Raw genomic sequence first — 27,997 nt, forward strand, 5'->3', positions numbered from 1 at the left:
CATGTACAATTGGGATTTACATATAGAGCATACAGCATATGTCCACATTAAATACTCATATGTATTTGAATGTGACACATTTTGATATATGGATATATACACTTAGTGGCAACTTTATTAGGTCCACCTGCAAGCCACCCATACATGTAAATTCTACCTTGTAAGAAAGTTTATAATGTTCAGTTTTTGTTGACATTGTGGAAGATGTGTACATTTAATTCTATGTTTATTACTGAGGTTGTAGTTTGCAGAGGTCTTCTGCAGGGCTACATTATACTGAGAGGTGTTTCTATTTTATTGTCCTCCCAATTTATATTCATGAGGGGGACAGAATATTCAAAACAGCTCTCAGTAAAATACAGTCTAGTACAACAGCACTACTATGAGCTCAATACCAAACATAGAATTGAATAAAGAAGAAGAAAGCCTTACTATTATAGACATCAGAAAAGTAAACTTTATGGCAGAACAGGCTGATAGGATTGTATTGAATTGTGTTGGAGGTGGACCTAATGAAGTGGCAACTGAGTGTATGTCTAACATATAATACATAAACATGCATGCAAGTTTTTCTTTTCTTTTTTTTTTTTTTTTTTTCCCCAAGTCACGCGCCGCCGCTGTCTCTGTCAATGTTTCGGGACTTGACCTGGAGCAACCCTACCATCTGCTGTCCATTTGAGCACAGCACACACAGACACGCCGGAAGAATCGCGAGAAAACGTGAGATTTAAATCCTAAACAACGTTAAGGTCCGGGTTAGGTCAATAGTGCTAAAAAAAAAAAAAAAAAAAAAAAAAAAAAAAGTAAAATCACAGAAACCTACCGGTACAAGTAACAATAACAGTGAACGGTGCAATGAATTTCAAAAACTGTCGCTCGGTGCTGGTTACGGGAGCAAGTCGTGGGCTCGGCCTGCAGATTGTGGAGAGCCTGGCAACTGGAGGATTCTCACCTGGCAAGATTATAGCCACGGTCAGGAACCCTGCGACCGCACAGGTGGGCTAAAACACGAACCACAGTATATAGTAGAAGAAGGGGTTCCGCCGTACACAGTGCGGTTACTTTAATATCGTTTATTGGGTACGTTTGGCAGCGCGCTTCGCCGCATGTGCTTCATCAGGCATTACAGTCAGTCCAAATCAGCTGGTTTATATAGGCTGCTTCTGTAATCAGTGAAATCAGCACCAGCTGGCAAGGGGTTAGTGGGAGCCAATTAGCATCAATACATACACAATATCAGTTTAATCTCGTGATTTCAAGATGTCAGAATAATGCCTGATGAAGCCCATGCGGCGAAACGCGTAGCCACACTTTTAACCAATAAATGATATTAAAGTGACCACACTGTGTGCGGCGGAACCCCGTCTTCTACTATGGACTTCCTTCCTGACACCACCAGCACCAATGTGAAGTTCTGAGCCGTGCAGGGCAATCTACGTTCACGAACCACAGTATCTTATTAACCATATGTGCTGTTTCATGTAGCTTTATTGCTGCTCCACACACGAAGCTGTCATGTACGTGGATAATGCAGGCTAACAGGAGTAGATGACACTAGAGGGAAGCAGTGGTCAATGTTGGTGAGTTGCACTTTTTGCAGATCTTTGACCCAGAAGAATTTTTTTTTCTTTTTACTTGAAGAACTCTACACACTACAAAACCGTACACTAAACCATCAAAATATTATACACCTCTTGCAAAAGCAAGCAATTCTTGCAGAACTCTTCAAACTCTTATATTGTGTTTTCGTCTGTGCAGTACACACACACATCATCATCATGTGAATAAGAAGAGGAAGCATCGACTACGCACTGACTGTATGAATGAAAAACGCCTGTGGCTTTTGTTTTTTCTTTGCGCAGGGCATTGCAGTTTGCAACGATGTTTTGTCATACATGTTTTAAACTCACATAAACACACAGGTATCCAAATGTGTAAAGTGTGGATCAGTGCAAATATAGGGGAAGAGTTTTTTTTTTTTCTTACTCTAAAATGTTATACTGTAGCTAACTGTTCTCAAACAACAAAAGCACAGTAGAGGAAAACAAATCATTTGTACTAAAATAAAAGAACAGACAAAAAATAGGAAAAATCTCAACTACATCTCACTTATTCACATTCTCGTCCTTCTCTTCCTCCTCCTCCTCCTCCTCCTCCTATTACTTCTTCATCTCCTTGTCCTCTTCTTCCTCCTCATCCTCCTCGTCCACTTCTACTTCCCATCCCTCTGTCTGTCCAACATTGGCCTCCTTTGTTGTCCAAACCAAATGTTTACCTGTGGTTCAAGCTCTGACTTGTATGAACTCATTATCTAAAAGTTTTTGCACATGATCAGCGTGGACGGGCAGCTGGCAAAGTAGTGCAGCGATGTAGAGACCTCTGTTTACAGTTTTTCTAGAAGTGGGTTCTAAAATTACAAACTGAGTATAAAGCAGAGAACATGCATTCAGTTTGTCACACATGGTAAGTGCTTTGGCTATAAGTGTTAATGGTTGAAGAGATAGTCCTTCAACAATCACTGTGATTTAAAATAAATAAATAAACTGTGACAATAATCTGCATATAACCCACAGAGACTTCAGGAACTGGCTGAGGCGCATCCCAACATTTACATCATCACCTTGGGTAAGACTGAAGACGAGACTGACACATTTGGTGTTGTGAGTTGTACATTACAGCTGACAGATTTGTATCCCCTACAGTTGTACTGCTGTAAATGTTCCAAGGTACATGCCGCTACCCCATGTGGTTCAGTTTACTATCTTTTATCTGAAACCGTAACAGTTCTTAGAAAATTATACTATTATTGCAGGTTATTATGTTACCCAGACAATAATCCATCCATATATCTTTTTTCATGCCTAGTGATTTGATGCAGTTCCTTCTGAAATCTTTATTTATTTATTTATTTATTTATTTAATTTGATATGGACATCACAAATACATTGAGACTGTCCCAAAGGACAGACCAGATGCTTTTGCTTGGGTGATTGTAGCACACATCCTAATTTTCAACACCAGTCCATAGGCGGCTTTTCTAAAAAAAAAAAAAAAAAACAGTGATATTCAAAAATCACAGAGCATATAATCAGCAATGATAAAACAAACAAAATTCATGTTTGCAGCAGTGATATTAGTAACAATAAACTAAGTCCATATTTATACATGTGGACATTGTTGTTTTGCTTTTAACCATGCTTTTAGTCCTCTGTTAAGAGCATTTGTATCAATCCCCAGTTTCAGGTGAGTTGGTAAAGTGTTCCATAGGTTAACGCCTTTTACTGAGAAGGCAGACTGTCCAAATGATGTTGTACACCTGGGAACAATGCAGTCACCATTGTAGGAGGCTCATGTGTTTATTTGGCTTGAGCTCCGACATCTTTTTATCAGTGCAGAAAACAGGGGTGATACATAGTTATGAAGACATTTAAAAACCAGTCTGATATTACTGTAAATTATGAAGTTTTCAAATGCAAGAAGGTTGTTTTTTCTCAGGATGCCACAGTGGTGCCATGTCATTGGTTTTTGATCCATAATTTTTATTGCTTGCTTATATATTGCTACTACAGGTTTCAGAATGACTTGAAGCTTGTGACCATGACGTGATACAGTACGACAAATGGGAAAGAATCATAGCATGCATGTAGAGTTGTGCAGCTTTGCATGACAGGTCTTTTTGGATAAAACGAAAACAGTTGAGGTTTGGTTTAACCTTCTTGCAGATGTACTAATTTATCAAATTTTAAGTTCTTATCTAATATAATCCCCAAGTATTTAACCTCATTCACCTCAGTAATTATTTCATGTTTAATCTTCACCAACAAATCGTTCACAGGCTTATTGCGGATAGAAATACACATAGAAACAGTTTTCTTGACGTTTAGGGTTAAATGAGACAACTTAAGCCAATTAGTGACTTTCTCAAGTGCTTGCGTCAGGTGGTCAGCTGCTTTGCTAGCTGTTTTAGCAGATGCATAGATGACAGTATCATCAGTGTACATCTGGCAGCTGATACCTGGACAACTTAGCGGCAGGTCATTAATGTACATACTGAAAAACAGTGGTCCATGTATGGACCCCTGTGGTACTCCCATGTTGTTGGTGAGAAGTTGGGATTGGGACATTCCACTTAGTTTATCATCCCTCTCCTCTGGATCCAGTTGATCATGTTGTTGGCAAAGGCAGTTTTTCTCTCTCCTCAGAGAACAATAATAAAGCTATTCACAAACTTTCAGCATGATATTGCTACTTTGTCTACTCATCTTTTATTGGAATAGGCTCTTTTTGATACATGCAGGAAAGAGGCCGAACTATTCCAATATCAGTTTCTTAGAGTGGAGTAAACTTTCAAGTTTTATTATAAATCATATATATCACCAGTTCTCACTGAGGCGGAAACATTTCTTTTTGGGTTTGTGTAGTAGAGAAGGAATTTAGACATGCAGTTTCATTTAATCAGTGTAATAATTGCTCAGCTGAAAGAATATATCCACTACATTACAGATTGTAAAAATAAAACAAAGATGTTAGAACATCTGTGATCTGATCTGTGTTGAATTGCTGTAGTTTGTTTTATGTCTCTGTGGAAAAAGGATAATATTTCTGCTCTGAACAGTGTTTCCTCTGTAATTTTATACAGCCTATAGTGCTGGGTGAGCAGGTTCTAGTTTTTATCTTATATCTCTTAAGTCAAATTTTGGTTGAGGTGATCGCAGTGTCTTTTTAAGTCATGATTTAAAAAATAAAAATACAAAAATCCAAACCATTTGACCACTTTTATTTTAGTTTTAAATGACAATTAGACTACACACTGACTTTTTTTTTCTAGCAGCAGTGGTTATTTAGTGTTTTAAAATGAACACAGAGGAAACCCTGCTAATGAAATTTTGACCACAAGACTCTGTTGTATGTTATATACACCAACACAGGGCTCTTGTGCCCCCCTCAAAAATTACTCAGATCTGTCTTCTTCCATTTTGATTAGTCTTTGCATGGTAACTGTTGCTTTTTGGTGAATGTGTGTTCTTTTGGTGTGTTTCCACAAGATGTGGTGAGCCAGGAGAGCATAGACAAGGCTGCTGAAGAGGTGGGCCAGCTGTTGCAGGAAGAGGGTCTCAACTGCTTGATCAACAACGCAGGGATCAATGTGGTGGCTGACTTCCAGACGGTTACTGCAGAGATGATGGTAGAGAACTTCCGCACCAATTCTGTGGCTCCTCTCATGATCACCAAGGTACTCTCTGACTGAGCAGTGCATTCTGCCTACATCCTCCTTGTCTTAGCATCACTAGAGTGCCTGTAACTGACTGACAAAAACTACCACACTGTGTTAGGAGGGTCTGTGTCCAAATGTCTGTTCAACTTCTACATACTGCATGGTGCCTGTGTAGCAGGTAAATGTGTGGAGCTCTCAGCACACTAGATAAAGAATGCATATATGCAAGGGCGTAGGTTTGATTTTGACATTGGTGGGGACAAAAGTGCTCCAAGGCGGCGCCCCTGAAAGCTGATGCTTTTCATTTATGACTGCAATTTCACATCATGTAGAGCTGAACAAATAAACAAGCAAACAACCATAATCAGAAAAAATAAAAACTATTCAGGGATTGACATTAATGTTTATACCGCATATCTGACTAGCTATACTGACTACAAGTATTTAATAATTCTGTAATGTTGTAAGTTAAAGGCACCTAAAGAAAGACAAGCAGGCAATTTAACAGAGTTCTCGTCTTAAGTGCAACTGTGCATCATACTGTACATCAACAACATTGTACACAAACATAAATAAAATAAAATATAATAAACCCACAAGCATTTAAAAAACACACCGGGAAATGATCAGGCCAGATTTGAGGTGAACCTGAAGACGCTGAGGCGAAAGGCGTTGTTCCCTCTAAATAAAGTGTTAAAGTAAAGTTTGAGTCAGTGTGCGGAGGATCTGTTTGTATGAATTTCTCGCTAGTTCCTGCTGCCTTCCAGCACCTGACGACCTGTGGCTGTGCGAGCAGTTTGCACTGATTGCAAAATATAATAAATGTTTGACACTAAATACCTAAATACAAACAGATTGGTGTTCTTGGTGCTCTTATTTGAAAAAAATCTCTGTGTTGTTGAGGCTTTACAGTTATATAAGCTTGACATTTTAAATCATGGTTAGTAAAAATGGATCATTCCTGCTTCCCTATAGAGACAACAGGCCAATGTGCTTGAAAAAAGCTCTCATTTCAAAGAAGCATGCTGAACTATTGTTAGAACTGCCACCTGACAAAATAAACAGTGAAGAAAAACATCAGTAGCTTAGTTGACTATTATTGTTATCACCATTATTATCAACTACCCATCAGCAATATAATAAATAAAGTGGGCCTATTTTCTTTGAGTAACTTCCATTTTGACTTCTAAAGAAACTTCTTATGTCCACTTTTCTGTTTTTTGGGACCCATCCTGGCTGTGCCTTATACCAAACACACACACACACACAGACACAAATGTGAATGTAAATGCAACCACTGATATTAAAATCCATCTAGCTGACGTGACTCAGGCAGAACAAATGCCCAACATGGAACAGCTTACAGTTGCAGATGCACACGGACTGTAGCTGCTGGCCAACTAGCGAAAAAAAAACTGCGCTGTGTGTCCTCAGGCGCTGTTTACAACCAGATGGAGTGACAGTGGGGACGGCCAATCACACATTAGCAAGAAACGGCAGAGCCAATCGATGAGCGATATTAGGTTAGAGGCGGGACTTCTAGCAGAGACCAACTTTTAACCCTTTGTGTATCATAAGCATTGACTAGACACTGATGGACAGTGTTTATATTGGTAGGGACTATACAGTAGTGGCTGGATATTGGTAGGGACGTGCCTCTGGCGTCCCTACCCAATTCTACACCCCTGCATATATGGCTGCATAATCATATGTATATGCAGCCATGCCCGCTCAACATGCAGATATGACAGGGTCGGCTTGTGACTCAAAAAACATTGGAGCATGCTTGTGTATGTATTACATGTTATATGTATATGTCTTTATGTAGATATTAATCAAATTCAAATACATATATGGGTATTTGTTGACATATCCCCTATGCTGTATCTCATTTTACATGTATAAAATTTCTGTATGGATAAGAGAAAAGGGTGTCTTTGGTGCAAAAAAACAAAACAAAACAAAAACAAAAAAAAAACAAAGCACAGTCATTCAAACCACAAGGCCACGCTGCTGCTATTCGATAAACAATTCAACTTTTTGGGGTCATCAAGGATCGCACTGGAACTTTGGAGTAGCCCTTTAACACATTTTGCCCTGTTTTTTTTTTTTTTTTTTTTTAAGAAAGGGTGAAAACTCTTACAACCCCTAGGCTAAGACTATACACTGTGAAATGCACTCTACTTTATGTGTCCAGATGTCTGTATCTTAACTGTCTTTTTCTATCCCTGCCAGGCGTTCCTGCCTCTGTTAAAGCACGCAGCATCCCGAGGAGGAGCAGGCAGTGCAGGGGGCATGGGCATCCACAGGGCAGCCATCATTAACATAACCTCTCTGCTGGGCTCTGTTGAACTGTACTGGGGGGAGAGGGCCAACACTTTTAAATGGTACCCCTACAGAACATCTAAGGTATTGTTCTCCTGCTATAAAAACTTTTTGATGGGTAAAAAAAACAATACATGTCAGGAGTCAGGCTGGTGTGTCATACGTTCTAAGTATTGTGACACCTGCACTTCCCCAGAAACATGATTCCACCCACCTACACTTTTTCTTGAGGTAGTTACTGATAAAACAAACCTGAATTCCCAAACCTATTGGTCAAGTTTGATCAACTGAACAGCGATCCAGTTAATCACAGCCATTTGACCAACCCACCAGGCCAATGACTACGTTTACATGCACACCATATTCCGATTCGGGTCAATATTCCGGCTAAGGTAACTGCGCTGCAGCAACTGGAATATTCCGTTTACATGTTACTTGGCATGTTCCCATGTTCTGGCGTATTGTATGTAGAAATTTTTCCAAATTTATTAAAAAGGAAAAACTGAAATATCACATTGACAGAAGTATTCAGACCCTTTGCGACATCCCTTGAAATTTAGCTCAGGTGCCTCCTGTTCCTCTTGATTGTTGCTGAGACGTTTGTACAACTTGATTGGAGTCCACCCGTGGTAAATGAAAATTGATTGGATATGATTTGGAAAAAACACACACCTCTCTACAGAAGACTTGGAGACTGGTCAGGGTTGAGGGAAAGCTGAATGGAGCAGTACAGAGATACAAAGATATCCTCAATGAAAATCTGTCCCACAGCGCTCAGGACCTCAGGCTGGGCTGAAGGTTTCCCTTCTAACATGACAATGACCCTAAGCACACAGCCAAGACAACACAGGAGTGGCTTAAGGACAACTCTGTGAATGTCCTAGAGTGGCCGAGCCAGAGCCCTGACTTGAACCCTATTGATCATCTCTGGAGAGACCTGAAAATGGCTGTCCACCGATGGTCCCCATCTAGCCTGACCGAGCTTGTCATACCCAAAAAGACTCAAGGCTGTAATTGCTGCAAAAGGTGCTTCAACTAAGTACTGAGTAAAGGGTCTACATACTTATGTCAATGTGATATTTCAGTTTTTTCTTTAATATTTTTTTCTAAAATTTCTACAATTCTGTTTTCACTTTGTCATTATGGGGTACTGAGTGTAGATTAATGAGAGAAAAAATGAATTTAAACGATTGTACCATCAGGCTGCAACATAACAAAAGTGAAAAAAGTGAAGGGGGTCTGAATACTTTGTGAATGCACTGTATGTTCTGTGTGTACTGCAGCAGAGAGAGCAGAGGACAGGCATCTGTGAGGCTCAGGTCAGGGAGCGGCAGCATGGACTCAATCAGGCTTCACTGCTGCCAGAGGAAACATACAGTGAATTTAATTTTGCCACTGATTTTTTTTTTTTCTTTTTCTACTTTAAATTTTTAATCATAATTTTCAGTTACTGCCCCTAGCCTTGGCAGGGTACACAGGTAGAGCAATGAATTTCAAAAGTAGCTGTTATAGGCAGTGTGCTTTTCGCAACTTACAGCACATAACAAGACTTTTATTGAAGGCAAATAATTGCAGTAGGATAGTCACACAAAGAACTGCACAAAGCTGTTGATTTATGTTTGTGTTTTTTTTAAATGCTGGCTAAGCTACGTCTCAGTGATAAAAACAATACTTTAGTAATGGTCAGGTGTTACCATTTAGGAGCCAAACAGGGATGAGACAACAACACAGACCCTTTTCTAGCACCACATATGAATAACAATGGATTTTAGGGAAAATGTGAGAGAAGATAGCACAGGACAATTGTTTGTGGCTGCACTGGGTTGTGCTATTGCCATTTGGGTTTTGCATTGTATCTTGGTTGCTTGCTGTTTCAGAGTGCCCTAAACATGGTGACGCGCTGTATGGCAGTGGACCTGGAGTCTGAAGGAATTCTCTGCATGGCGCTGCACCCAGGCTGGGTACGCACCGACATGGGTGGACAGGAGGTAAGGGCTTACCTTGAGTATCGCTGTGCATATTCAAATACAGCGTCTCAGGTGTGCATGGAGTATTATATTGAGTTGATGTCATTCTTTCCAGGCTCCACTTAGTCCAGAAGAGAGCATTTCTTCCATCTTGTCTGTGATGGGTGAACTGACTGAAAAGGATTCTGGTTCATTTCTGCACTACACAGGAGAGCCATTGCCTTGGTGACCGCAGCTGTCATAGTTATGAGTAGGATGACTGAGCAGTGCTGCTTGAACTTGATGTTTAGTCTGCTACGATGCACTTACACTATTGATGGATTAGAATGCACAGTGTTAAAGACTCATGAAGGATGTTTTGTTTTAAACACTATTCAGATCCCATTGTTATGCAAATATGGTTTCATTTTAATGTTCATAAAGATCCTTATAAAATAATCCATAGTCAATATACATCATCAAAAACAAAAGCAATGTTGCTGTCTAATATTGTAAGGCTATAGGGAACACTATCCCTAATCCCAAATGTCATTTACTAGGATTCATTAATTTACATGACATTGCACATAACTGACAATGAAGCATTTGTATGTGGATATAGACTACTTGTCTGTATGACTCATATTACAAAAATGAGTATTGGTGAAAATGTCCTTTATTCTTCAAAGCTTTTTTTGGGTAAAATCCCGGTGTGAATCCATCCTTATTTACCTTCTGTTCTAGGCCCAAATTTATTAACTGGAAGCACATGGCCGTCCTTTGTGTTGGAAGGTTACTTTTTAAAACGTGTTATAGATGACAGATTATCCATGAAATCCACCAGAATACTGAAACTCACTGAGGTGGACTGCTTATTTTGTAAAACTGAGACTATGCAAGTGTTTTGTGAAGACTTATTAATTTCAGTTGTTACTATTGGTGATTAAGCACTTTTACTAATAAATGAAACTGTTGGGAAAAAAGTAAAAAAAAAAGAAAAAAAAAAAAAAAAGAAGGTAAAAACAAGTTACTATTCTATTCTGAATCCTGTGTTCTCTTAGAGTTACAGATCAGAATAGGATTATGTTGAAAAAATTCTGGTGTTTAACTTTTATAAAGCATGTTGCACTGTTGCTAGGCAAACCATAAGCTTAACTTCCAGGCTGTTAATTTAGAAATGTGTTTGATCTGTTATGAAGATCATTGCTGCATTGAATGTATTTGGTACAAACATGTATTACAGAAATAGCAGTGTTGCCATTGTGAAGTTGAAGCAGTAATAAAACTTCGTCTTTGTGTGTTTAGGATTTACTGCTCTCTCTCTCTCTCTTTGTGTGTGTGTGTGCGCGCACGTGCGTGTGCACGCCCTGAGGCAGAATTTAAGCTGAACTCTATCAAACAAGGAACCAGGAAGTTTAAAAATAGTTTTCTTCCTCATCCTTGGAATTATGAATTGGGGTGGTATAATCCTTTTTCTTGTGCCTCCTTGACGATTCTGTGACAAGCTTGTTTCCTTTCCAATTCAATTTTATTGTCAAACACAATGTGCAGGCATATATGTAAATGAAAAGATGGCTGTGGTTTTCCCAAAACAGTGCAAAGGGGGGCACATGGCAACATGAATAGCATACAATTACAGTTTTTATAACACAAGAAAACCATCAACATGAATGAATAAACTTAGAATGAAGTAGAATATACCTAAGGTGAGAGTTTCACATGTGCACCGGTAATGAATTAGTGTGAATTTCATCTAGCTGTACAGCAAACAATGCAATCATTTTCATGCTTTGAAGGCTCCTGTGTTAACTCTGATAGCATGAGAGAGTAGTATGGGTCTTATCTTCAGTAGACTGAGTGCCTGTATGGCAGGGTTGGGTGCAGCTACATGATACAGCAAAGCTGGCACCGACTTAGCAAATAAAAGCGGCCAGTTTAGGACCTGTGCCTTGCTCATCTTAAAATCCATGTAGAAATTCATTACAAGCAGTGCTGTGTACAACTTATGACTTCTTCAAAACGTTCAGCTTGCAGTATATAAAATATGCACAGAATGCTTGGCACTGCTTAAAAAATAACAACAAAGAACCTAAACGGATATGAGGATGGCAGTGAAGTGAGATGTGGACATTGTGAAACTGTCTGAAACAGCACTCAAATCTAATCAGACCAGTTTGCCCAGAACAGTGAGTCAGGTGCTGTGTGTGTGTGTGTGTGTGTGTGGAGAGAGAGGAGAGAGAGGAGAGAGAGAGAGACGGTGAAGGAGAAGGAGAGAGAGTATGACTGAGTGTGTGAAAGGACTGAGAGAGTGGTGATATAGCTAAGAGAAACTATCCCCCCCATTTTATTTTAGTGAAATATGAACAAAAGAGATTTGATGTTTGCAGTCCTGTTGGTGAAGACGGATAGAGTTTTCATTACTTGCTAAAGGTAAACAGTTCATATTTATGTATTTATTTATTTAATGATTTATTTGTGTGTGGAAAATTTTGTAATGCAAGGGACAAACAGCAATGGAACACTTTATTTAAAATGAAGCTTAAGTTAATATAAAGCAGACTGGATGACGTACAACTCAAGATAGATAGATATACTTTTTTTTTTTTTACTTTTTTTTTTCTTTTTTTTTTGTTTTTACCAATCCTGCTTATAATAATTTTGTTACATCCAAAATAATCGTAATTATATGGAAACAAATCATTAACATAGCTTTTTTAGCTCGCTGTATATTCAAATTATTGCATCTGCAAAGCTGAACATTTTTAAAAATTTATTTTAGTATGAATAATATGTGCTGCTTTATAGATGTACCTTGCAAAGAGCAGATTGTTTTGCATAAAATAGCAGCAAGATATGTGCTATTTGACTAGACAGTTGCTGATAGGTGATAAGCAAGTCCTCCTGACCAGGCTACAGACCTTACAAAGCTAACCCAGCAGTCAGATACATTATGGTCTTGAGATTCGATAGAGCAAGTACATTTTCACTTGTCCATTGGTGAATGCATGTTTGTTTATCTGTGTGTACAGACACGGGGATAAATACTTAAATACTATAGTCTATTTACCTGAGGTATTTGTATTGTTGCTTAGTTTTAAGAATAATTGAACAGGTTGTGAATAATTTAAGACATTTCTGAAATGACAAGACTCCCTGTATGGCGTAATTTTGGAAGAGATACCTGGTAGTGTAATTTAAAGTTGCTGAGGATCCGAGGCTGGTGCCATCTTGGAGCTCCACTGAGGTATTGGGCAGAAATAACATCTAAATATACAAACAGGTGAGAAAAAGAGCTCAGTTCAGTTAGTACTGTTATTTTTAATTATAGATTTATTTTGGCCTGTTTTGCTGTTTTAACCTCTTCATAAGGAGTCCTATGAGTGGGCTTGTCATTGCAGTGTATATAAAATGATGCACAAGGCAACTAGATATTTTCTATTGTAACCGATGCAGCCATAAAACAATGGCATCTTTGGTTTGGTGATGTAGCTTCAGTGAAGCACGGCATACAGCAGAGACAGAATATGAGGCATTATTATATAATTTGAAGAAAAAAAGTCAAACTTTGAAGCTACAAGCTAATTTAGCAAAGCAACTGATGTTAAAGGTACACTATGTAAGATTATTTATGTAAAAATACACCTGTCCTAATACACTCAAAGCACAAAACAGCTCTGCTATTCACAACCGTTGTTGTTTAAACTGATCTTTCAGACTCTTAGATGCTGTTCCCACTTGGATTTAACGTCTGTCCTGAGAAATCCAGATACAGAAAGCTGACACCTTTAAATACTTGTGTAAACAGCAGCAATGCGTCCTCAGTTATTAGATCTCAGGACGCATTCGGAGGTGGTCCGGGACACTTATGTCCACATTGCAGTAGAGGTGTAAACAGACAAGTGTCCCAGGACTGATTGAAGGACCACCTACTAACCTGACGTCCTCTATCTTGTCCAGCCCAACACCCTTGAAACTAGCCAGACTGTCACTTTTCCAATAGAGAAAAGATTTGACCTGACTCTGCCCAGCAGCTGCATTGTCAGCTGATGGATCGAATGCACACAGCACAAGCACACAGCCAAGAGAACACAGGAGTGTTGGATGGTATTGGGCAGGCGATGAGCGGTGCCTGGTTTCCTCCAGACATAACATTTGGAATTAAGGCCAAACCAGTGCCGGCTCCACCTATGTTGGCGCTCTAGACAAAATTACTCCCTTGCGCCCTTTTATCCCTCTTTATCTTTATTTGTAAATGATTTACTGCCAAACATGTTAACAAAATCTTTTTAGACTTTATTTGGAGGGATAGATCAAATAAACTCAAAATAAATCTTTCCAATAATAAAGCAGAAGGACATCTTGAAGTCTTGGATTTCAGTGACATCATCTTTGACTGTGGATTGACTTTTGATGCGCAGGTAACTAAAGTAATGCAATCCTGCTTTGCACACCTCCGACAACTCTCCAAAATCAAGTCATTCCTCTCTCCAGCAGACCTAGAAAAGGTCATCCACGCATTCATTACCTCCAGGCTTGACTACTGCAATGCACTTTATTCTGGTATAAGTAAGCGAAACATCCAGAGACTGCAAGTGATTCAGAATGCTGCCGTCAGGCTTTTAACTCGTACCAGGAAGACAGACCACATTACACCAGTCCTAACTGCCCTCCACTGGTTGCCTGTGAGTTTTAGAATTGATTTTAAGATTTTACTGCTTGTTTTTAAAGCCTTGAACGGTCAGGCTCCTGCCTATATTAGGGAATTGCTAATTCTATATGAGCCTGATCGCTGCCTGAGATCTTCCAGCAGGGCCCTACTTGCCGTTCCGAGGGCCCAGCTCATCACCAAAGGAGACCGAGCCTTTTCCGTCATGGGCCCCCAAGCTGTGGAACTCCCTGCCGGGAGATCTCAGGCAGGCTAACTCAGTTTCTTCTGTTAAATCTCTTCTTAAGACTCACTTTTATCGCATGGCCTTTTACTAAGCAGTGGTTTTAATGTAACTTGTATGTTTTTATTGTCTGTGAGATCTTTTAATACCTTGTTTTATCTTGTTTTATGTATTTGTATTATGTTTTATTGTTGTATGGGATCTTTTAGTAATTTACTCTATCGTTGTTTTATGTGTGTTTATTTGTGATCTGTTTTATTGGAAAGCACCTTGTAACCTTGGTTTGGAAAGGTACTATATAAATAAAATAAAACAAAATAAATAAAATAAAATCATCAATACTTTTAAGATCAACTGGTTAAGAAGATGTCTTAATAACCCTGACTCAATTTGGTACTTCATCCCAAACCATATTTTTGACAAGTTTGGAGGTCTGCTTTTCTGTTAAAGTGCAACTTTCTGCCCAACAAATTACCAATCAAACTATCAAAATTTCATCAGCAAGCCCTTTTGGCATGGAAGCTAGCTTTTGTCCACAATTTCTCACCCCATAAAACCTTCTTTTGGGACAACCACAACATACTAATAAGGAACAAATCTTTGTTTTTTCCGAAATGGCATCAAAGAGATCTTAACTACATATTCAGTCTCTTTGATAATTCTGGTAATATGATAGCTTATGAACGCTTTATGACTGTACACAGTTTCCCTTTGCCTTTTAATGAATTTAATGCTGTAGCTCAGGCTATTCCAAAGGAGTTAACTCAACTTGTGAAGAGCCACCTTAGTTACAACGAATTCAAGACTTCTCAGCCATTTTTAACGTTAGATGGAATTAACAGACAAAAAGTGCAACAATAAATATATTCGCCAAATCTTTCAAAGACAGAATAAAATAATACCTAAAGGCAAGTTTTTTTTGGCAGTCTCAGATTGTGGACATACATTGGAAAAGGGCTTGGCTGTTACCCCACAAATATTGCACGAACAAAGCCAAAGAAGTTCATTTTAAAATCTTACACAGAATTTACCCTGTTAAATGTTTTATTGCTAAATTTACGGATATCGATTATTCGTGTTCCTTTTGTGAAAAGAGTGCAGAAACTGTCTCTCATTTATTCTTTGATTGTGAGATAACAAAAACATTTTGGAATGACCTTAAAGTCCATTTGTTTTGAAGTGCCAGTGTGAGATGTTCGTTTAACTTGAAAGACATCATCTGTTATTATGTTGACACTAAATGCAATGCACTTGAATATGTAATGAATTTTGTTATCCTACATGCAAAGTTTTTTATTCACAAGCAAAAATTTGCCAAAGCTTCCCCTAAAATTGCACCCTTCCTCTTGGAATTGAAATACACTTAAAACTATCCGTCAAATTGATAACAATAAAAGCATTAAGCTCATAAAACACTATAACTGTTTTCCCTGATACTTCTGACTGGAATTGTATGCTTAATTTTTCTTGGTTTTGAACCTGCTCCTTTTTGTTTTGTCTTGTATTTCTTCTGCCTCATTAACCTGTATATTATTTCTATTGAATCTATATGTTTGTCTATATGTATTTTTCGTATCTAATATGTGCTGTCTAGTTGCTATTGTATACCTGCTTGTTGTTAATTTGTCTAGTCAAAAAAAAAAAAAAAAAAAAAAAAAGTATAGTCCCTACAAATATAAACACTGTCCGTCAGTGTCTAGTCAATTCTTATGGTACACAAAGGGTTAACAGTCGGTCTCTGCTAGAAGCCCCGCCTCTAATCTAATATCGCTTATTGATTGGCTCTGCCGTTTCTTGCTAATGTGTGATTGGCCGTCCCTGCTGTCACTCCATGTGGTTGTAAAACGCGCCTGAGGATGTGCACAGCGTGTTTTTTTTTTTTTTTTCGCCAGTTGGCATGTAGTGTAGATTAATGAGAAAAAATGATTTTTTTTTTTTCACAAAAGTAAAAAAAAAAAAAAACGAAGGGGGACTGAATACTTTCTGGATGAACTGTATGTTCCTGTTTTGCAGGGGGATGCTGGACACATGGAGGTAGAGAGTCATGGTAATGCCCATAGACTACCAGGCCTTTTGGGGGCAGCTGCATGCTGCTGGAGAGCTGAGGATACCCCTCTCAGAGCCAGTCAAATACTGCATCCTGGGCATCTCTGTAACGCTGCTTCTGCTGGCCCTGGGCATCCTGCTGTGGCAGGCCATCAGATGCTGCACACAGACACACACCCTGCAACATACCAGTGAGTACTTCGCAAGAGTATAGAACAGAACAGATGGCAGTTGCTGTCTGATCAAGTATTCAAGTCTGTGTGTGACTCTTACAGTGAACAGTGGCCTGCTTCACTTTGATGATAAGCCCTCAATATCAGGAAACTATTCAGGAGCTCCAAGTACCAAGGTAAGACATACAGCATAGAACTGTGGAGAGAGGCTGTGATGCCTCTACATCTGTGGTTAAAAAAGCCGATTCATGGGTTTGATTTCTTACATGCTCAAGCCACTGGATCAGGAAACCAGAAAAGAGCTGTGTCTCAGGAAGCTGATTCTGAATGTAAACTTGAATTGGGAAAAGTGACTTTGAAATGATTGTTTCAAACAGAATTCAGCAAATCATCTACAGTTTCAAACTACTGCATTCATTTCCAATTTGTGGATCTTACCAATTTAAATTCAGTTTTTCACAGTGGCCATTTTAAGACGAAATAGCAGGTAAACAGGTGTTAATGACATTAATGAGGATTCTGTTGCATTTCAGTGCAGTAGAGTCTTTACAGTGAATCAGCATGAACAACAGCAATAACAGTCCTGGCTGTGTTAGACCTGAATGGAACAGAATCTTCATTAATGTCATTAGTAACACCTGTGTTTACCTGCTATTTCATGTCAAAATGTGAAAAACATTATTGTTCAGTATGAGTATGATAATTGAAAATTTATCCAGTTCAAACCCAGTCTCCACTGCTACTGTTAAATAAAACAGGCAAGATTTCAAACCTTAAATATCACACCCATACTGCAAAAAAATCTCCTACTTAACAAGTCATTTCCCTTTATTCAGTGTTCAAAAGTGTCTTTTTAAAAAAAAATCTGCCAGTTTTTTTTTACATTGTTTGGAGAAAAATAAGCACAGAAAAAGTAATTTAGTCTCAATACGAGTCTAACTAACTTATTATTTATTTATGCAGTTTAAGAGGTTCACTAGCTTTTTAATACATAGTGACGAAGTGCTAAGATTGCACAGTTCATCAGTAACCATTTTACATGTTGGTGCTCTGTTGTCCTACAGGTGAGCTGTATTTGCGAACATGAGACACATAGACTAATATGTGATGAAAACGGTCTGCCTCTGTGTGTGTGTGTGTGTGTGTGTGTGTGTGTGTGTGTGTGTGTGTGTGTGAGTGTGTGTTCCCCAGGTGGAGGATGTGGGCATTGAGGCCCGCAGGCTGAGTCGCTGTCTGTCTCTAGGCTCGTTTCCCTCCTCAGGTTCCAGCCAGACAGAGGGGGGTGTGGGAGAGCAGGCCAACCTCGAGAAGGTAAAACACATTCATCCTCTTACTGTCAAGTGAAAATATTTTGGTTTCAATTTTTTGTTTTGTTTGCTTTTTCATTTGCTTACAGTAATTAAATGGCTTATATAATCTAAATGACACTTGAGGGCATGAAACCTGTTTCAAACACACTATGTAAAGCACAACTGTATAGTAGGTTTATTTAGGTTTTTTGATAGACAGTATAATAACATTTCCAGTTTGTCGGATTTGTCCTCTTAGCCAGTATTATGGCATCATTTCTAGACACTACAGAGACAATACCAGCTGTCTGTATATTTTTCAAACAAAGGTAACACTGGCAAATGATATCCAATATGATGCACTTTAAATTTGGGCTGGGTTAATCTCTATAAACAGAATCATTAGAATCTCTATAACCATCTCTATAACCAATCTTGCCTGTTAGCAAGGGACAAGATTTTGGTATTGGAAGCGCTCTGGTTGCTGTTTATAGTTTGAGTGGTTTTATGAAGGTAAACAGTCCATGTGAGGAGCGACAGAGGTGGGATGCACTGGCCAAAATGTAACCTCAACTTAAAACACCTACAAAAAGTATCAACATTTGTGTATTGTGTTGGGGAATGTTCAAATTGTGTAATCAAAGAAACAGAAACTCAAAAAGAAATGAAAGTGGAAGCGTGAGCCAGCAGCTACACTGGGAAACCAGAAAAATTGGCTGTCATCCCCAAAGGCTGAATCGTCATCACATGATAGCTGATGGGCTCCGAGATGGGGGATGGGAAACATGGACAAAATTAAATATCACAACATTCTTGACCAAATACCTCTGTATCAATATTGTGGCAATAGTGACGACTGGTGCTTGCATAAGACATTTGTACACAAAAGAGTTCTGACAAACAGTCATTAGTAATGTGATTATGACAAACAAGTAGGTAGAGACAAATACCAAAACAGCTACAACAGTCTGATAAGTTGGGAAAAGACAACACTTATGCCATGTCACATTATGGTATCCAAAATACCAAACAATATATATTCTCATAAAATAGTATCAATATAATCTTAATGTATCGCCCTGCCCTGCCGACCGTGTGCCTGTGTGTCTAACACAGAATGTTATCTGGTGATTTCGTACATTACACTGCATTTCCTCAGCAATTATATCAGCAAAATCTGGCATTTGGTCTAGTCGGGGGTCATTTTTGGCAAAAGCAACTAATGGCAGAAAAAGTTTAGAAGATCAATGCATGTATATTTAAAAACTAAAGGAAGATGCCAACTACAATGGAAAGACCATTTTTCCAGTATTGCTCACATTGTTAAAAACTCAAAGCACAGCTAATATGCCCCTCGTACTCACACACCACAGGCCCATGGATCGTTACATTTCTCCCTCTACTATGACCGGCTGCAGTCCCGTCTGGTGGTCACCGTGCTGCAAGCAGAGGGCCTGCAAGGGAGGAGCCAGACCCAGAGCTTGCACCCCTTCGTCAGGCTCAGTCTGATGTCGACTGGATCTGAGGGAGTGGACCTGGAGGAGTTTGTGGAAAAAGAGGTGGTTCAGCTATCAAACACAATCAGTACTACCAACATAAACATAGCAATCAACTGCCTTTGCTAGTGTTAACATTTCCTATTAAAATATTAATGAAAGCATATTTGAAGTTGTAATCTGAAATTGAGTCCACTGGAAATTGTTATTTCATTTAAATTAAAATTGTTAACTTCCATAAAGCTGCACAAGGAAACCTCACATGATGGCAGCTAAAATGGCACTCAGAGATAAGCCAAAAATCATATAACTAACTCTGGACGTCTTTCGTCCTTCTCTGATTGGCTGGTGAGGGTGGAGGTGATTGAGATGTTCAGCCATTTGTTAGTAAGATCACTTTTATCCAGATGGAGCACTCAATTGCTGACTCAGAAGTAGGGCTGCACAATTAATCGAATTTTAATCGTGATCAAGATTTTGGCTGCCACGATTAAATGAGCCTGATCGTCGGCGATATTTACATTTAAAATGCGGACTCTGCTGCATATCAAATCAAGCACTTTCTCAGCCAGTAGTCAGCCAACCACCAGGGGGCGAACATATGGTTAGGGCTTCATTAAGCTGCCTAAATAACAAGCACCTGCAGCGGCAGCTTCAAGTTACTCGGTGGAGGTGGACTGATGAGAGCGAGTCATGTCGGGAGAAGAAGGTAGGCTACGGCAGTTTCTGCAACAAGTTCCCCCGTCAGAGAGGCTACTCAGGGCCTGCTCACATAGGGCCATTTGCTGCATATCGTACTAAAGCAAAAATGCCCCTCTCCCCAGTCCCCGGCTGGCCTGAACTCACATTAGCTAAAGCCCAAACGCGCCCAAGCGCGATTGACCCCGGTATGCACGTTATCACGTTGAAATAAGACAACAGGCATGGTCCAACGTCATCATCATGTCTTCCTTTAAACTAAAAGACGTTTTTGTTTCTTTTAAATCAGACATAGGTTAAGGGATGTTCATTTACCTGGACAGTTTTGGAGGTAACTTCCTCCTCCTTCAGAAAGCGTACAACTGACAGCCGGAGCGGCATGTCAGCTGGCTGCTACATTCAACCGGGTGGCCGTGCACACAGTGCGATGCTGCGGCCGGCCCACCTGATGCCACGGATGCCCTGGCACCGGCGCCGGATCTGACAGGTGTGCGTCACAGACTGCCATACCTTTCATTGTAAATCAACTTTTGTTTATACGCGGTTGCAGCAGCAATGACACAGACATCATGGTTGATTAGTGACTATGCAATGCGGCCAGTCACCGGTAATCGCTGCACGCATTAAACGATTTTGCGGAGGCAGGAGGAAAGTTGCATAATTTACGTCGTATCCACGTTCGCGCGCTGCGTGCGTGACCGTGCATGTGCTCGTGCATGAACGCCCGTACCGTGCTGGAGGACACCCCCCCCCCAACCATGCCAGAGCAGAGGAAGTGTGCTGTATTCAAGCAGGGAACGATCACACTACTCAAATAATTTAATTTTTTTATTATTAAGCATTTATTCTTATTTAAAGATTTATTTTGCACTGAAAAATGTTCATATATTGTTTGTTTAAAAGTAGTGCAATAAAAATATAGATGCTTTCCCTAACATGATGAATAATCATGATTACAATATTGATCAAAATAATCGTGATTATCATTTTGGCCATAATCGTGCAGCCCTACTCAGAAGCAAATTTGTATTTTGCTATTAAGTTTTTATTTGCCATTTTCCATGCACACAGAAGATTCCCTGCTGCTGTCCGTACCTTACACCAGGGTCAGTTAAGCAAATCCGCTAGTCTTTCTAGATCCAGCTCAATCTAAAAAGTGACAGTCTGGAAACAGGAGATGGAGCTCGACAATGTGTCCATACAACATCAGATTAATACTAACCTCTCATTTCATTGGTTGTTAGATATGTCACTCAAACAAAGTAGCTTCATAAACTTGCAGAGAAATTCTGTTTGTTATACAACAAATGTAATTTTTTACAAATTAACAACTCTGCAAGTGCCATTATGTACAGTTTTTAACTTTACAAGTGTCATTGTTTAAAATGGTTTCTCCTTGCACAATATACATAAGCTTTCTTTACAACAAAATAATTCAGAAAGGAAGTATTAACCCTAACCCAATTTTGAGTCAACATTAAGACACAAAAGTTCTTAAAGGCCCCATGGCATGAAAAATGCAATTTTCATTGTTTTTGCATGACAGGGAAGGTCTTGGGGCCACATAAATACTGTCCCATGCATTAAACCTGTGATAAATGGAGAAGTGCACACTGCCCGTTTTTTGAAACTCCCTGTAAAACGAGTGGATTGCACTTCCGTTACTTCATGATGTCATGATGTCGGCAACTCTGCCCACAGCCCGCCTCTGCTCCCCAGGCAACAAGCTCACAACATATTTACAACATATTTAACAAACATAACTTAACATTCTGAAACATCCTGTAATAAATGGATTTTAGGTGGTTCGGTGTTTCCTGCTGTCTGTGGTTCGGGATCAGAGTCGGGCTCAAACACGTGCGGTCGTATAACATCATGCTCAGGGTCCCAGTTTCACGGGTCCCGCAGGGTTTTTGTCCAAATTTGCTCATCTGTTGGGCTCATTTCAGCACCGACTGTTTTATCAACCCAACACAATACAATGGCGGTTTTGTCTGTGGTTCAGGATCGGAGTTGGGCTCAAACATGTACGGTCGTATAACATCTCACTCAGCGGTAGCCATGACAATCATACATAATATAGATCTATATAAGATGATAATTCCTGTTTACCAGTGAGCATCATTGAGCTTTGTTGAGCAACATAGGTTTCAATTACTTGCTTGTGATTGGCCCGACCATATGTCACTCAGAAAACAGTCAGCCAATCAGTGGAGAGGTGCTGATTCTCTCTTCTGATTGGCTAAACGAACCATGCTGCCAGAGCTCCGGGAGAAAGGCAAGAGAGCTGTGAAACTACATTTAGCGGTCCACAGGTACTCAAAACCACAATTACATCTTGCAGGGATATCAACAGTTAAAATAAAACCCTGGAAAAGTGTACAGCATGGGGCCTTTAAAAATTCAATCAAAAATTACAATTTGAGAATAAAAATTACCTCAAAAGTAAAACTTATAGCTTGCAGACAAATAAACTGTCAATTAAAAGTGACTGTATTCAACAAAATAAACAGACACTCGAATTTGCTTTGTTTACAGCAATAATGTGATCAGATTTTCCTGGTTTGTAAGAGAGGGTCTGACTGGACCATTATTTGACATGGAAACAATGCCACCATCTGGCTTCAAAACCATGTTGCAGTTCTTGGCGTCCGACCGGAACCATTTTTGGCCAGAGCCATGATGTCACTGTCTGAACAATGTTAGTTGGGCGTACTCAAGTAGAATAATTCTGTACCCAACATTTGGCTGTGATCCTTCTAGGATGAAGAGACGGCTTCATCCCATGTCGTCTGGACAGTGCTCCAGGAGTGGCGTACGCGCATTGTGAGAGACAGCTGTAACCCTTTGTTTGGAGACCAGTTCAGCTGCAGTCTGCAGGAAGAGGAGGAGCTGCATCGCATCACCCTCAGGATGGAGGTGCATCTAACATCTTTTATGTTTGGGGTCAATTTGACCCCAGCAGTTTAAACCTCCACAAAATTATAATTAAAATTGTTACCAACTTTTATGTGTCAGGTACTTTATGTTTCTTTGTTGACTACCTAAATAGCCCTTTAAATAAAACATAACCCCACCCCACCCCCCCACCCCCCACTCATACATCCTATTACGCAACTATGGAAACAGAAATATTAATTTTTGATGTTTGGCTTTATATTATTTCTAAGTACAGATTTTTGTTATTTATAACCGATGCATACAAAGTGTGTACAGGACATTGAAGACATATCATCATGTGAATTTCATATTTACCTGGTAGTACCCATTAAATTAGGAAAACTCATTAAATATGAAGCAAAAAAATGATGTTAATCATTTATTTAGAGACGTTAAACATTGAATGGGGTCAAATTGACCGCAAAAATAATAGGAGCGTTAACTCAAAGACATTTTTACATTCATTATGAGGGACACTGACATATACTCTGTACACTGTTTACACTTTCCCCCAATAAATATATGCAACTGAGATGTTTCAAACTTAAAATCTGAGTTCCAAAAATATTTCTGAAGTGTTAGCACTGTAATTGTAATTGTGTGTGTCTATTCTTAAGTCACCAGCACTCAGGTGGAACACACCAGAATTAAAAGAGCTAAAGAGAGAATGTTTAATAACAGATCTCTCTCTCTCTCTCTCTCTCTCTCTCTCTCTCTCTCTCTCTGTCTCTCTCTCTCTCTCTCTCTCTCTGTCTCACTCTCTCTCTCTCTCTCTCTGTCTCTCTCTCTCTCTCTCTCTCTGTCTCTCTCACTCTCTCTCTCTCTCTCTGTCTCTCTCTCTCTCTCTCTCTCTCTCTCTCTCTCTCTCTCTCTCTCTCTCTCTCTCTCTCTCTCTCTCTCTCCTTCTGTGTCTATGTGTGTGTGTGTGTGTGTGTGTGTGTGTCAGGTGAGGGACTTTGACAAGTTCTCCAGACACGTGGTGCTAGGACAGGTGAGGGTTCCTCTAGGACAGCACAAGATCACCTACCCTCTGGAACTACAAGAGGATCTGCAGACACCTCAGAAGGTGAACACAAATACACACTTGCTTGGACAAACACACACACACACACACACACACACACACACACACACATTGCTACTCTTGGATGAAGGCTTTGCACCCTTAGGGGTACTCAAAGGTACCCTTTTTCAAAATTCACACAGCAAAATTGTGACCACCACCACCAAACTGAACAGCCTTGAACATATCCTTAGCTAATTTTCAAGATCTCTTTTTTCCCTGCTCTGCTCTATCTCTTTGGCCCCTGATTAAGCATTGATTCATTTATTAAAATGAAAACAAAAAGCTTTATTTCTCCACAGGATCTTGTGGGACACGTACTTCTTTCTTTGAAATTTCTCCCCACTGCTCAGAGGTTGGAGGTCGGTCTGCTAAAAATCGTAATGCTGCCTACTGAAACGCACTCAGACACAGGTAAATAACACATGCATGCAAGCAGATACTCAATGGGTTGCTCAATGCTCAATCCACTTCCTAATATGCTCTCTCCATGTTTGACACCCTATGCAGCCCTGTATGCCAGGATCAGTGTGCAGTTCAACCAGCGTAAGCTACGGCACCAGAAAACCGCCGCAGCGCTCCGAGGCCAGGTGACCGTCTTCAACCAGATCCTCATGTTCCCCCTGCCAGACTTTCCAACTGAGGAATTTGAGAGCAAAATCTTGGTCTCTGTGTATGAGACCCACACAAATAGGAAGTCATCTAAGCATCTGATTGGCCAGTTAACTGTGGAGAAGGGGAAGAGTTCTGAGGACCAGCACTGGAGCCTGATGATGCGCTCGGTTCGGCAGCCAATAGCAAAGTGGCATAACCTGTTCATCTGATGTGCAGCTCAGACTGTTCCACCAGACTATTCCCTCTGTACTTCCCTGGATGCCAGAGTCTTCTAATAAAGCCGAATCCCTTTAAAGCCCTTTGCTTGTGTTCAAGGTTACAAGGGAAACTGTGCCATCATACCTGCAGCCCATGTGTTCTGGCATTGTCAATGTCTTGGCTCTCCCTTCCTGGTCCAACATGATCATCGCTCCAGCCAGTACTCAGTGGCTTCATAATAAGTAAAATATATAAGTAAGTTACTTATTTATATATTTTACTTATATACTTACTGTAAGTATATAAGTAAAATATTCATTCCATCTCCTGGAGTTTGATTATCCATTTCAAGGCTCTGGAGAACTTTTATTTTAGCAGCCGATGCTGTGTCCAGCTGACACTGATACACTGTCTTACTGCGTCCAGCCTCAGCAGCAATGGCAGGCTGTGAGGGCCTTGTTGTTGGGCCTTGCTTATGAGGCTCAACAATCTGACCGCGTTCAAAGAGAGAAAGCTTTTTTGCCTTTGCCATCAGGAGATCATGACAGTGTGGATACCTGACAGAAAATGACACTGAATCGACATTTTTGCCAAGATTTGGGCTTTTAAAGGCAGTGGTCTTAAACTTTTGATCAGAAGATGAATAGCCTATTTCAGTTTAATGGTTGTTTGCAATAAATTGCTCACTCAATTTTTTTTGTCTCACTCCCATTTCTTCTTTTGCATTTTGAAGCTCTACTTAGAACCTTCTTAGATCCAACAGTGTAAAATGTAAATTCTTGCAATTTTTCAACTGGTCTTAATATTTTGATCAGGAGTGTATATACACATACACACACACACACACACACACAAACACATACACGTGTATGTGTTTTTTCCATACATATATATATATATATACAGTACAGGCCAAAAGTTTGGACACACCTTCTCATTCAATGCGTTTTCTTTATTTTCATGACTATTTACATTGTAGCTTCTCACTGAAGGAATCAAAACTATGAATGAACACATGTGGAGTTATGTACTTAACAAAAAAAGGTGAAATAACTGAAAACATGTTTTATATTCTAGTTTCTTCAAAATAGCCACCCTTTGCTCTGATTACTGCTTTGCACACTCTTGGCATTCTCTCCATGAGCTTCAAGAGGTAGTCACCTGAAATGGTTTTCACTTCACAGGTGCGCCTTATCAGGGTTAATTAGTGGAATTTCTTGCTTTATCAATGGGGTTGGGACCATCAGTTGTGTTGTGCAGAAGTCAGGTTACTACACAGCCGACAGCCCTATTGGACAACTGTTAAAATTCATATTATGGCAAGAACCAATCAGCTAACTAAAGAAAAACGAGTGGCCATCATTACTTTAAGGAATTTCCGGAAAATTGCAAAAACTTTGAATGTGTCCCCAAGTGGAGTCCCAAAAACCATCAAGCGCTACAACGAAACTGGCACACATGAGGACCGACCCAGGAAAGGAAGACCAAGAGTCACCTCTGCTTCTGAGGACAAGTTCATCCGAGTCACCAGCCTCAGAAATCACAAGTTAACAGCAGCTCAGATCAGAGACCAGATAAATGCCACACAGAGTTCTAGCAGCAGACCCATCTCTAGAACAACTGTTAAGAGGAGACTGAGCCAATCAGGCCTTCATGGTCAAATAGCTGCTAGGAAACCACTGCTAAGGAGAGGCAACAAGCAGAAAAGATTTGTTTGGGCCAAGAAACACAAGGAATGGACATTAGACCAGTGGAAATCTGTGAAAAAGAAAACGCATTGAATGAGAAGGTGTGTCCAAACTTTTGGCCTGTACTGTGTATATATATATATATATATATATATACATATATATATATATATATATATATATATACAAAGCTTAATTTGTAATTTTTATACTACTGCTTTATTTATTTTTATGAACTACAGTGAGAAGATGTCAGACTCTCAGTGCATGCAGCCAAAATAATAATGTACTTTGTGCGTTCAGGTAATGTATGTATGTAAGTGATCTATGTGTTAAGACCAGTGCTGGGCATGTTACTTTGAAAAAGTAATTAATTATAGTTACTAGTTCCTTCTACTAAAAAGTAACTGAGTTAGTAACTGAGTTACATCATTGTTATCACGAGCACAGATAGTGACTCATATTACTCCCACCGAGCAATCTGATTGGTTAATCAGACGTTTAGAATGTGCTCAAATGAGCAATTGAGCACGGCTAGTCGTGCTCAAATGAAAAAAACCTCATCACTGAAAATATTACTCCGCCTATATCTTATTGCCCGGGTCTGTGTGGTTTCCATGACAACACGAAACGTTTCACCGAAACCCGTATCAAAAGCTGCTGTCAACTTTGTTCGCCTGCATAATGGACCGTTTTGTTGTCAATTTTGATTTATTTGGCGACCTGAGTTTGGATAAATGGCTGAACGAGGAAGACAAGACAGAAGAGAAAAAGGAGAGATACGTGAGAGTGACGAGTGAAGAGCTGGATCAGCTGGAGAGGTCAGGAAATGAAGCCGGTACGGCCCAGTCAACATCTCGGGCCGTCAAATGTCTACAAGACTACCTGAAAAACACGCAAATAGCTGATTTCTCAACTCTAAGTAAAGAAGAGCTAAACAAGATCCTCCGTGAATTTTATGGAGTTTTAATTTCTATAGCCTAATAAAGAGAATGAAATGCCTCAGCAGAGTCAGTACCACGGACAGTAGCCTACCTGTAGGCTATAGTCCAGTCATTTTATGAAAAAACCTAGGACATATTGCAAGAGAAGCAAACTCAACTGATTTTGGATCCTCAGTTTGTCCTGAGTGAGGGGAAAAAAGTCCCAAGGAATCCCATTGGTGGAAAGTTTTGAAAATCACCTATTTATGACCATATAATACCAAAAAAACACTGTTTTTAACACACAGGGGAAAGGGGTTCAAATTTTTACTTTCAGATATCACTATAAAAATTCACAAGTTGATTACACACACAAAGACAAGAAAAAAAGTCAATTACAAGTTCTTTGAATTATTCTGTTTACACATGTATCACACATTATCTGATTTGATATGCGCTAATTGGAATAAATGGAATTGGAATAATTCCATT

The 27,997-nt window shown here is 39.6% G+C and overlaps 2 protein-coding genes across 4 annotated transcripts; both read left to right on the plus strand.

Moving 5' to 3' along the window:
• The first annotated feature begins 697 nt into the window (after window positions 1–697).
• LOC115360883 (C-factor-like) lies at window positions 698–10,793 on the plus strand. Of its 2 annotated transcripts, none has more exons than XM_030054058.1 (6): window positions 698–996; window positions 2,574–2,625; window positions 5,046–5,233; window positions 7,451–7,624; window positions 9,418–9,528; window positions 9,623–10,793. In XM_030054058.1, exons 1-6 carry the CDS (start codon window positions 856–858, stop codon window positions 9,734–9,736), a joined length of 780 nt encoding a protein of 259 aa, XP_029909918.1. In that variant the 5' UTR covers window positions 698–855; the 3' UTR covers window positions 9,737–10,793. The 2 variants fall into 2 exon arrangements, with proteins under 2 accessions (XP_029909918.1, XP_029909919.1); XM_030054059.1 differs by lacking the exon at window positions 698–996 and adding an exon at window positions 1,298–1,580.
• Window positions 10,794–11,090: 297 nt separating this feature from the next.
• syt19 (synaptotagmin XIX) lies at window positions 11,091–25,447 on the plus strand. 2 transcript variants are annotated; one of them, XM_030054056.1, is made up of 9 exons: window positions 11,091–11,916; window positions 16,389–16,612; window positions 16,697–16,770; window positions 17,786–17,905; window positions 19,257–19,442; window positions 22,842–22,997; window positions 23,965–24,084; window positions 24,384–24,495; window positions 24,592–25,447. In XM_030054056.1, exons 2-9 carry the CDS (start codon window positions 16,420–16,422, stop codon window positions 24,903–24,905), a joined length of 1,275 nt encoding a protein of 424 aa, XP_029909916.1. In that variant the 5' UTR covers window positions 11,091–11,916; window positions 16,389–16,419; the 3' UTR covers window positions 24,906–25,447. The 2 variants fall into 2 exon arrangements, with proteins under 2 accessions (XP_029909916.1, XP_029909917.1); XM_030054057.1 differs by lacking the exon at window positions 11,091–11,916 and adding an exon at window positions 12,747–12,766.
• Window positions 25,448–27,997: the final 2,550 nt, after the last annotated feature.

This window comes from Myripristis murdjan, chromosome 6 (genome assembly GCF_902150065.1).
Source record: "Myripristis murdjan chromosome 6, fMyrMur1.1, whole genome shotgun sequence".
NCBI classification, from domain to species: Eukaryota; Metazoa; Chordata; class Actinopteri; order Holocentriformes; family Holocentridae; genus Myripristis; species Myripristis murdjan.

Excerpts from the sequence above, each read along its gene's own strand:
- LOC115360883 (XM_030054058.1), top strand. The coding sequence starts at position 856 with ATGAATTTCAAAAACTGTCGCTCGGTGCTGGTTACGGGAGCAAGTCGT. Across the intron at positions 7,625-9,417 it reads ACCCCTACAGAACATCTAAG|AGTGCCCTAAACATGGTGAC; the intron begins GTATTGTTCTCC and ends TTGCTGTTTCAG. Across the intron at positions 9,529-9,622 it reads CCGACATGGGTGGACAGGAG|GCTCCACTTAGTCCAGAAGA; the intron begins GTAAGGGCTTAC and ends CATTCTTTCCAG.
- syt19 (XM_030054056.1), top strand. The coding sequence starts at position 16,420 with ATGGTAATGCCCATAGACTACCAGGCCTTTTGGGGGCAGCTGCATGCT. Across the intron at positions 16,613-16,696 it reads ACACACCCTGCAACATACCA|TGAACAGTGGCCTGCTTCAC; the intron begins GTGAGTACTTCG and ends TGACTCTTACAG. Across the intron at positions 24,085-24,383 it reads ATCTGCAGACACCTCAGAAG|GATCTTGTGGGACACGTACT; the intron begins GTGAACACAAAT and ends ATTTCTCCACAG.